The sequence below is a fragment of the Falco biarmicus genome, chromosome 4 (genome assembly GCF_023638135.1).
Source record: "Falco biarmicus isolate bFalBia1 chromosome 4, bFalBia1.pri, whole genome shotgun sequence".
Taxonomy (NCBI): domain Eukaryota; kingdom Metazoa; phylum Chordata; class Aves; order Falconiformes; family Falconidae; genus Falco; species Falco biarmicus.
In genome coordinates this window covers 77,417,234-77,428,386 of record NC_079291.1, presented here as the reverse complement: position 1 = coordinate 77,428,386, position 11,153 = coordinate 77,417,234, and the positions used below count along the sequence as shown (strand labels likewise).

General features: G+C 40.5%; 1 protein-coding gene and 1 long non-coding RNA gene across 2 annotated transcripts; one reads left to right on the top strand and one right to left on the bottom strand.

Annotated features, from left to right (window-relative positions):
* Positions 1–92: 92 nt before the first annotated feature.
* On the bottom strand, positions 93–6,122 carry RSL1D1 (ribosomal L1 domain containing 1). Its single transcript, XM_056335561.1, has 9 exons — positions 6,003–6,122; positions 5,770–5,909; positions 4,936–5,074; positions 4,128–4,276; positions 3,850–3,951; positions 3,193–3,286; positions 2,977–3,105; positions 2,015–2,215; positions 93–619 (listed from the first exon to the last, which is right to left on the bottom strand). The coding sequence occupies exons 1-9, from the start codon at positions 6,105–6,107 to the stop codon at positions 287–289; spliced, it is 1,392 nt and encodes a 463-aa protein (XP_056191536.1). The 5' UTR covers positions 6,108–6,122; the 3' UTR covers positions 93–286.
* A 16-nt stretch (positions 6,123–6,138) lies between these two features.
* LOC130147834 (uncharacterized) lies at positions 6,139–9,116 on the top strand. Its single transcript, XR_008821368.1, has 3 exons — positions 6,139–6,204; positions 7,769–7,873; positions 8,097–9,116. It is a non-coding gene; the product is annotated as an uncharacterized LOC130147834 (long non-coding RNA).
* Positions 9,117–11,153: the final 2,037 nt, after the last annotated feature.

The following is an 11,153-nucleotide window of genomic DNA, read 5'->3' as shown; positions in this document are numbered from 1 at the left end:
CCTTGGACTAGTCCCCTCCCTATCCTTTGACACTTAAAAGAATTTGAGTGCTTTTAGTTTGGGCCAAGAAAAGATAGAAGGTAAGAAAAAGAGCCAATTAAGATTGTGAGTTTATTTGTTCCAGCTCATCAGTTAAGAAACAAAAAGGAATTGTTTCAAAGTCTCAGTAAAAAACAAGCTCTTGGGATCAAATTTTCCTAAGAAGGTACTTTACTTCATCAATGTATTTACCTACAAAAAAGACAGCACTGAATGACTATATAAAGCATGTTAAAACAGACAACATTCATGCTGACTGTGGCTTGCGCGCTTTCTTGGGTGCTTTTGAAGACTTCTTGGCTGACTGTATTGATTTGCCAGCTTTGGGTGCTGCAAAAGACTTTGCTTCAGGCTTTTTGGGAGTCTTTTTCATCTCTTTTTCATTTGCTGCTTCCTTTGGCAGGCTCAGCTGCTTGGCTTTCTTCTCTTTCGGTGATGTCTGCAAGTCTGCACACTCTTCTGTAACTTTATGTTTTGTTTTTGGAGTCTCCTGAGCTAGAGATTGTTTCTTTCTCTTACCGAGGCGTGGTTTAGCTTTCTTACCCAGGTTCTCACCTCTTTCTGGTCTCTGTTCCATTTTCTGTATTTGAAACACACAAAAAAATTACTATTCTACCTAAGAAACATCTTTGTTGTTTTTCAAGAAAGATCAATGCAAACCATTATAAATGACAAATGCTTTCCACTAATTGAGCTGTGCCCTAGCCCAAATAATCTATTCAGCATTTCAGTCTGGAAGCAGGGGATTAAACACAGAATGACATCACAAAAATAATGAAAAGATAACAAAATATTAAGAAAGTTAAATAGATTTAACAAACGTAAGGATCCTCTCAGCCAGTCAAGCCACTGACCTCTGCTGGCACAGTTGTAAACCACAGTCCTCTTGCTGCATTTCCAGGCTTAATATACCGGAAAGAGAGATCAGCTCTATTTGAAGTCCAGCTATACAACTGACTGCACTCTTACCTGCGCATGAGGCTTAGCATTCCCTAGAGTTCATCACATATTCCCAAATGACCCTCTTGAAAGAAGGCTGCTGTCATCAGAACAATTCATACAATCCAGGTCTACCTGCATCTATTCCAAGTCTCTGGAAACAGGGCTCTAGCAATCACATCATGTGAGATAATGTAGGCCTGTTGCACAAGGGCAGCTTGAAACAAACTGTGTGAATGTTTTTGGTGCGCCTGCACATAATCATAGTTTTAGTTTGGGCATCCATGAAGAGGTACATCGTTGGTTTAAGGATATGCTCCCATCATGAATGCAGTATAAGCAAGTCGAATTTGTAAGTGTTACTGTTTTATTCATTAACCAGTATCTTGGAAAGATACTTGAAATGTATATCAGTCTGGTTGTTTTGCAGACATGTTAATCGTATGAACCACACTGGCAAGAGTAAGTCCATACAGTACTTCATGCAAGCTGCTAGCTCTCAGTTTATATTATGTGACTGTTAACGTTCCATACTACTATGTAGAGAATGTTATGTGTTCTCCCTCAAGTTTTGCACCCCAGGCAGAACATGATACATTCAAATTTTAATTTTGCAAGACATTTTGGTTTTTTTTAAATTAAAACTTTTATAATTTAAAGTACTAAGCTGTTAATAATTTACCATTTCTTCTGACTTCAGGCCTGCTATTTAACCTAGATAAAATTGCTGCCATTTAGAAAAATACATGTAAGGACAAAACCCACTAGCTTGCTTTTGTCTGTAATAGGGTTTAACTAAAAAATAAAGTAATAAAAAAAATCTCAAAACCAAAAAATCCTCAAACTAACCATGTCCCCAAGGCACCCCTCCCTGCCTACACTCAGCTCTTGTTTTCAAGATATAGTCACAAAAAATCCAGTTCACTTACAGTGTGTTAACAGGCACTGTTCCTTAAGAAGCAACAAATGATTTAAACAGTTGCAAATCTTTAGTTTTAACTGAAATGTGAATTTCTCAGTTTTATTAAACTATTACCTTCAGCTCAGCTAAGATGGTTGTTTGCATAGGTACCAGTTGTGGAATTTCTTCATCATCATCACCACCACCTGGTTCTTGGACTACTTTTTCTTTTATCACAGGCTCCTGGGTAGCAGCAGCATTAATTCCAGTTGCCAGAGTCACTTGGCTTGAATTCAGTTCTTTAGCTGCCTTCTTTGGTTTCTTGTTCTTTCCCTTCTAGAATTGGAAGTACATCTCAGACAAATCCCCATAACATCTCTAAATATATAATAATTATTTTAATATGGTTAAAAATAAGACAGTCTAGCAACATTTATTTAAATACTGTTGTTCAATAGACCTGGACTGGTCAACTGTATGTAAAATATGAAAAAAACTACATTACTTTCATAAGTTTATAATACATAGCTCATAAGTAAGCAATAATAATGTCAAGATTACAGTCTTTCATGCTCTAATTTTATTTTGGACAAAAGAATATACTAAGAAGAACTCAATACAAATGAATACTCAATTGTTTTCTTTTTAAAAGTAGGTACCCCCCCCCAAATATACATATATAAGAGCTTGTGAATTACTCAGACGCCACTGATTAACATATATATGGATTCAGACTATGCATTCATTATTTATTGGCTAATTAGTATTTTGAGAAGGCAAATATGAATAAACAATACAAAATTCTAAGAAAGAATCTCAGCTCCCTACAGTTTAAGACTAGAAAGTAAACTTACTTCCAGTTTGCTTTACAACCCATCAGGGACTCACCATAATTTTGTTAGTATTACTAAGTATTTGAAGCACTCGGGAATCTGGAGCACCTAACGCACCTGTAGCCATAAATGCCTTGGATCAACCGCTAAAACATTTAAACCCAACACATCAGACACTACAATGCATAAAAGGAAGCCAAAAAACTAGTCGTTCTAATTTGGTTTTATGAGAAGTGTGAGGAATTGTTTTGGGTTTTTTTTTACCTTTACTTCCTTTTTTTTGAGAGATGGCTGGCTGTCAAGCTCATCCAAGTTGGAGATATTTGCAGTGAAAATCGGAAGTGCAACCGATTTAAGTGTTTTGAGGTGAAGAATTTTTACATTTTTCCAATTCTGCAACAACAAACACAGTATATGATGCAAAAATAATAAGGCTGAATTATGAACTGGCTTGGCTTTAATGCAATCAATCAGCAGTACCTTTGGTAACTTCTTAGCAATCACCTCAGCTGCTGCAATGATATTATCCAGTATCTCATCAGCTTTCATTCCAGTGTGACCTATACGTGCTGTACTGAAAGTGAAGAGTACATACTTGGGTTTAGGCATACCCAGAAATGAAAAAAGCCCACTTATATGAAGTTTTATTAACTTTCATAAAGGATGGCTGGCTATTGCAGAAGTCTTTTGTAATAAAAGTTAGAATAGATTTACCTGGATTAAGTTTTCTGTATTCGACTATGCAACTTCTGCCTTATATTGCTAAGCATATCACCAATTTAGATCCTTTTAGGTGCACAATAAATGAAAAAAGTCTTACAAGAATAGAATACTTTGGAAGTTTTTATCTAATTTAACAGTAATATTTTTCTAAGATTGTACATGCTCTTTGACAGTGACAGGTGCCTAGAAATTCCTTAGGCAGAAGGAAAAAAAGATAGAAAACCTTTACAGTAAAACTTAAGTAGAACTACCACTTCCTTTATTCAGGTTAAGGTTCAAAATGGCCCATATCTGGAATGGTGACCCTTAACCTCTTTTATTGACATATTAATGGAATAAAAATACTTCACTTAAAGGACAGTTATACCTTAACTATAGGAATTTTAAGTGAAATATTAATCTACTCATACTTACTAACAGCACCCTTTGTTGGTAACTGGGAGTGTAGTCCCCTGGATACGTTTTTGTACTTCCTTAGCAAGATTTCTGGCTTTCAGGTTTACAGATAAAGGTGCCCTGAAAAAGAAAGGCAGGGGATTAAAAAAAACCCACAACTAAAACCAACCCCCATAAAACATGCAAACCAACCCCCCACCTCCCCTGCCAAAACACACCCAACCAAAACTTTACTAAGAATCATCTCATCTTAAAAAACATAATACAAAATGGATATACAGATTTTAAAGACCTACTTTTTCCTTTCATAAAAGTGTTTTCCTAGATGTGAGGGCAAGAGCCTTCTAATTCGGTCATCAGATAGAAAGAGATCAAATCTGTTCAGGAGGCGACGCTTTGCTTCAAACATTTTATACTCTTTTTTGAGAGTTTTGTATGAGATGATCTGCAATGCAAGTAACAGTTTAGTCCCCATTGCTGAAAATGTCGCTTAGAATACTTCTTGGAACTGCACAGAATTAACTTGCATCACTAGTGGTTTATCATGGTGCATTATTTTAGAATGCTGAAGACAAAAGAAAAAGGATACAGTACATTTTGTTTTAAGAATCAAACAATATGGGCCTCTTGCACGGTAACTGGGAATCACGAAACAGAACTAGACTACATGGTAACATCTAAATCAAGGTTAAGTATAACAGTAGAATTTTTGTATTGCTAGTAGCATAAACTATCCAATCTGGCTGCAAAGAACTCAAATATTCTTTTATATTGTAAGTTCTTCCAGTTGCTTAGTCAAACTAAATATTGAGCATTTATTTAGCAATTACATCTTATTTCTAAAGATCCTGTTTCAGATTGAAGAAATTATTCTGAGTAAATTTTGAGGGTTAGAAAACCTGCAGTTTCACTAGGCAGAAAAACCTTACTAGCAATTGTTAACTCAGAACCACTGAGATTAAACTAGTAGTAGTATTAAAACATTTTAACTTAATTTTTATTAAAAATTTTAAATATTAAAAGTTGCAGAAAACAACTACTTTTCATGTGTACAAGAGGAAAGAAATGGCAGTACTGCACTAAACCATCATCTATCTCTCTTACCTGGCTAACACTTCTGATCCCATTCTGGATTAGAAGTTTCCTGTAGAAATTTTCAGTCTGTTCTGCTGATAAATTTGGTTCATCCTTTGTGAAAAGGCAAACCTCAGCAGTTTCTGGTCGAATGCCATGAGGCAGTGGTCTGCAATGAGAATATGGGATGGACAGGGAATGTCTAGGAGGAGAAATAAGTTTTTTCACAACTAGGTCTACACTGAGAGATCATCACCCTTTAACAAGTACTACAGGGAAGCTATGTATCTAGATTCTGTTCTTTGTTAAGTACTAAACATCCTCAGTGGAACCTGTGCCTTTTAAAGCACGTAGAACTGTGAACGTTAAAAAAATCCTATACCATGGCTCCAGTCAGATACACGGCTGAATCCATCTGTCCTGCCAGGCACCATTACCACAAAGGTCCTGGGAGGAGGAGCATCTCCGTACACCATCGACGCATCCACTCATTAGACGAGTCTCTGTAATACTGAGACCCGGACAAACAGATGTCAACTTTCTCAATATAGCCTTGCTACGGTTTAAAAGAAAACTTATATTTCATATTCAGTGTTGGGTGTCACAAGAAAGGAGAAGGGGTCTTTCTAATGATTTGGTGGTGGGTTAAGGCAAATAAAAGGTTGATTTCTGCTCTGGAGCGTCGGGACTGAAAGGCCCATCACATCCCTTGTGACTGGTAACCACCAAGCCCCGCGCTGGGTGCGCAGGAACCAGCACCGCCGCCGCCCGCTCCGTGGCGCTCGGGCTCTGCGAAGCGCTCCTGCCCCAGCCCAAGGACACAAGCAACCCGCGTAACTACGCGGCCGCGGGCGAACGCCTTACATTTTGATGACCTGTGCCACCCGCGGGACCTTCCAGACGGTCACCAGGAGGTGGACGCTCTCGCTTTCGTTGAGGAGCAGCGCGTCTCCCTTGGCCTTACTGCTGGCGTACGCCAGGAGGGCCTCCACCGCCTTCTTCACCTGAAACAGCACAACAGCGGCAGCAGCCGGGGTTAAAACCCGGCCCGGCCCGGCCCGCCCCGGCCGCGCTCCCAGCCCGCCGGCCCGCGGTACCTGGGCGCGCTCCAGGTGCTCCGGCTCCTTCCCCATGGCTCCGCCGGCGCCACGTGCGGCCCCTGCGGCTGCGCACACGCTGCCTTCCGGGGCACGGCGGGGCATGTCCGGTGGCGGGCGCGCGCGGGGCGGGGCGGGGCCGCACCCGAGGAGGCGGGGACTGCGCGGGGCCGTGCGCGGCGGGTCCGCCGTGCCCCGGGAGGTAGCCTTGTTCCGGAGTGTCGCGCAGCTCTCCGGATGAGGGGCAGGGGGACGGGCTGGTGCAGCGGGGACGAGGGCGGCGGGGCCGGCCGTGGGCAGCGCGGGTTGTCCGGGGACGGGAGCTGCGCTCGCGGTCGGGGCAGCCGGTGCCTATGCCTGAGCGTCCTCACGGTGACAGACAGGTTTTTGTCGTACTCGCCTTGGTCTGTTGATGTAGTGGTCCGGCCCGGGATGCTGCTTGGCAGCCTTTGCCTCCAAGGGAACACGCCTGGGTGGCTTGTGTTCAGCTGGCCGGCCCCCAGGTCCTTTCCTTTCCCGCCTTCCCAAATGCAAAACTGCATTTGCCTTTGCTGAATATCTAAAGGTTTGTGTTGCCTAATCCCTCCGGCCTGTCTGGGTCCCTCTGTACAGGAGCCCTGCCCTCAAGCATATCGACCAATCCCCAAGATTGATGTCATCTGAAAACATGATGTGACCGTGCTTCAGGTCCCTGATAAAGATATTAAATAGACCACGTCCCCCAGTAGTAGTCTGTCTGTTACTGGCCTTCAGGTAGAGTACAAGCCACTGTCTATGCTCCGAGAGTCCCATTGTCCAACTAGTTGTTATCCATCTAGTTGGCCCCCCACCCAGACCATAATGTTTAGGATACAAGAAGATTGTGGGAGACTGTTGAAAGCTGTGCTGAAGCTGAGGTGAATGCCATCCACTCCTTCCCTTTCATCTGCAAATCTAGTAAATTTGTTATAGAAAGTAACCAGGTTGGTCAGGATGATTTGTAGTTGGCCAATCCATGCTGATTCTTCCCAAGCACCTCCTTCATGTGCCCAGAAATGTATTCCAAGAGGACTTGTTCCATGATTTTCCCAGGGACCATGTAAGCATGACCGGTCTGTGGTTCCTAGATCTTCCTCTTAGTGTTTTCTGAAGGTGGGAGAACATTTGCTTTTCTCCATCCATTGGGACCCTCCCTCAGATTGCCTTTCAAAGATTCAGTCTTGGTCTGACTTCAGTCAGCTCTCAGCATCCTTGAGTGCAGCCCAACTGGCCCCCAAATCGCTTGCCCCACTCAGCAACCATCCTACTTGTCCCTGTTTGGCCTTTTGTAGCAGCTGTTCTTGTTGCCCTTGTCATCCTGGCTCATTTCAATGGTATGTGAGCTTTTCTTCTCATAAGACAATCCCTACGTGCCTGAGCAGTTTCTAAATTCCTTCTTCCCTAAGTTTACCTCCAGTATTACTGTCTTTTTGCACTGGAGTGCAGTCGTACGCTGTCTGTTTAGCCAAGCCAGTCTCCTGATAGGTCTGCTTGTTTTCCCGAGTATCAGGAGGGACTGTTTTTATGACCGGAGGAGGTCATAACTTAACGAACTTTTGCCAGCTTTTCTGAGCTCCTTTGCCCTTCAGAGCTGCCTCCCATGAATAAACCAAAGTCTCCTGAAGTCCAGGGCTGTACTCTGCTAACTCATCTTCCTCACACACCTCTCAGCATCAGAACTCCATTATTTCCAGGTCACTACCACTGATTATCACATGCCAAACCATTTCTTCCTTACGTGCAAACAGGAAAGGCAGAACTGCTGCATCTCCCTTGCTGTTTCGAAATGCATTGTTGGACCACATGGAAGTAGTTTAATTGTGGGATGCTTATTCCATCCAGTTCCATGCTGGGTAAGTGCATTGTTTTGAGATCAGATCTAGCCTGGAACTATTCTGGCCTCATTCTCACAGTGCTGTGCATGTCCTGGCAGCTTTGGGCTGTCTACGTTCATCGCACAGGTAAATGCTACCTGGATAACACAGCTATGCACAACCCGGAGTTAAATACACATGAAATTAGGAGGTCTAGTCATTCACTCTTCTCCAGACTTTTTCCTGCTTTTTGTCTTTCTAGTTATGGCTGTATTCCTTCTCATCAGATACCTTCCAGCAAAAGTTGTTGCTCTGTCAGCACACCAGTGCAAAGAGAGAGGAACTGAAATCCCAGAGCCTCTTGACAAGCTGCTTTATGTAATGATTTATCTATGGTTTTGTTCTGCTGGTAGCGTTCATGGTGAAACAGTTGATGCCTTCAAGACTTCCCCAGACTTAGGAAAGAACTATATGGTCATATACCGATAATAAAAAGTGGGAAAAAAAATCCTGGAAAACAGAAGTTTTAATTTTCTGTTGTGTGATTTGTACAAATGAACGAAATAAATGAAACTGGCTAAGAAAAAGAAAAGCTGTTCTTGTTGCCAGGTAGTTGTATGAAGTATTGATTAGAGAAATTACTGAAAGGCTAGGAACATGCGGAGTAGCCAAATAGGGCAGACTCATTAAAATGGTTTCAGCACTGGTAGAACTTACGCATATGATACTAGCTGTGGTGTTTTATAGTTTGATAATTGTATTAGCCTCGTTCCTATTTCTGCATAGGCTTTACAAAAGTCAGATGACTGGGACATGTCTCTGAAAATATGCCAGGCTACTCTTGTAAGATATGATTGAACAATATGTTTGATGCTTGACACTACTGGGTCAGCATAGCATTAATATGATAAAACTGAAGGAACTATTAGTGACTCAAATTCAAATTTTTCACTTATCAGTCTCATCCAAGTACATTCCTCTGAAACATTTTAAGTCTGACATGACTAAATTTACTAGATGTGGTTTAACTGACTTGGTAACATTTTCTCTTGAAAGGTGTTTGATGTAGCTAATAGAGCTGTCTTGGAAAAAAAATCTCTGGATGAGAAATATTTCAGCTTAATAGAGCATACAGTGACTGTAAAGAACGTGCTTTTAATTTAGCAAGTTCACAAATCAAGTTACTTTTACAAGGGAAATTAGGTTTGTTACTTTCATCAATGTTATTGCTGTACACTGTTCTGCTGTAGCCCTCAATTTAACTTTCCTGATTATGAAAGTATCTACTTTTCCTTAAGCCGTTTGTCACACTTACTGAAGTGCTAAGGTTTAAAATGACATAATTGCAAGCTATTCTACCTCATTACTTATTTACGAGAATGTTTCTATATATTCCTAATTTTATACTTTGTCCTAGCAGAAGGGATGTACAAGTAGCAATTGTTTCTGCTGTAAACAGCTCTTTGAGGTTTAAGATTATTCTCTTAGCATGAACCCCAAAAGTTCCTCCAGATTATTTGATGGCAGATGTCAAAATCCCAGGTGTACTTCTTGCAAGAAAACTAGCACAAAGAATATGCAGAAAATAAACCAGGACTAAGAAGTGCCTTACAAAAGAGATCTCAGGAGAATCTCCCCGCTAGATCTGGAGTTCAAGCACTAGTTCTCTTTAGATTGCGTTCCTTTGTAATCCTAGTGTAAGCCTCTAGCTATAATCTAATTAACTGTCATATAGATGGATGCTTACAGTGCAAGTTATTCAAAGACTACTTTTTCAGAAGAACAGAGGCACCTGTCTTTGTGACACAAACCGCAAAGTTTTCTTGTTATAATCCTGTGCCTAACATCAGTTCTGCAGACTTAACGGATGACAGGAACACAGCCTCAAGTACCTTTTTTTCATCCAACAGTTAGTATGTCGTATCTCTTGTTACTCTTACTCAGAAGTATGGACTTTTTTAGGCATATGTAACTGAGAGGAGATGTAGAAAAATCTAGTTTACTTTGGAAGTTGAGACTTTTAGTAACGAAAGCCAATGAAAAAGTAAGTATTATTAAAAGTATATACACACAACAGATTTTGGGTTTGTTAGCATGAATTTCCATTTTATATTAAGACTAGATTCCTTTCTAGCATTTCTTCAGAGGAAAAGAAATACTTTGTCTGGTTTAGAGTGTGTTAAAATAAGGAAACAAGGAAAGAAACAGGTTCACAATATAAAATCTTCAGTAGTAACTACAGTTTTGTTGGTATATTTTTACCAAATCCTCTATAGGGTATACAAAAACAGCAGAATAAGTAAGAGCCTTTAAGTATCAGTTCATGAAGAAAACAGTCTTGTCTGGAGTACATTGCATCTGCTTTAACATCATCATTTAAACAGTCTGCATTAAGAACCAAAAAGCCAGAGTAATACAGAATCAAATACTTGGGACATTGAAACAATCTTTTTTTCTTAGGTAATATTCAGTAATAAACACTTATAAAAACACATTTCTCAATTAACATAGTTTTTAATATATGGACTGGTGCCATAAGTAGTCTAAAACAGAGGTTCTTCATTGAGCAATTTTCGCTGGGCTTTTTATGCCACTGAAAAAAATCTGTAGAGGGGCATAACATTCAGGACCAGCAAATATCCCCCCAGATAAACCTCCTTAAAGCAGCCATTTTTCTTACAACACTATTACACCATCATCAATAGCTTGTTGTTCAAGAATACAGTTTACTACCAGAATAAGTGTCTCAGGAAACCAGTGCCATCATGTTTATGTATCAGTTCCCGATTGTCTGCAAAGATGACCAAGGTAGCTGGAATGGTTCAAGCAGGTAGTTGATAGCAATGTTAGCCAACTGATTGGTGTACCCATTCCTCCATGTAGTGTGCTTTAATTCTTGCAACTTGCAGAAACAAGTGATTATTTTCCTGTTGCAAAATAATTAGTACTGCTGCATATTCAGATTTATTTTTTAACATTTAATTATTGTTACATAAACCAAGGCTTTCAGTTCAAGGACATACAAGGTCTTAATTTATAGAATTATAATTTATGTTTTTATAAGTTACGTCATGGCTATACACTTAAGCCTTATCTACACTACAAACTTTGGCCAACAACCAGGAAGAACAGGTGTGATCCTCATCAGTACCACACTGCACATACAGACTGCTGTAAATGTCATTATCCCAAATCCCTTCTTTCTGCAGAAACACTCGCAGTTTTGCTGGTATGAGTTACATCCACACCAGGACCCAGGAACACTCTGCCAGTATCATATGCTAGTACAGTTACACTGGCAGTGCCCCTAGGGTTCCTG

Bases quoted from the DNA above. Each gene is read 5' to 3' on its own strand.
- RSL1D1 (XM_056335561.1), bottom strand. From the start codon at position 6,107: ATGCCCCGCCGTGCCCCGGAAGGCAGCGTGTGCGCAGCCGCAGGGGCC. The intron at 5,910-6,002 runs GTACCGCGGGCC...GTGCTGTTTCAG, and splicing joins AGCACCTGGAGCGCGCCCAG to GTGAAGAAGGCGGTGGAGGC. The intron at 3,287-3,849 runs GTAAGTATGAGT...CTTCACTTTCAG, and splicing joins ACCAACAAAGGGTGCTGTTA to TACAGCACGTATAGGTCACA.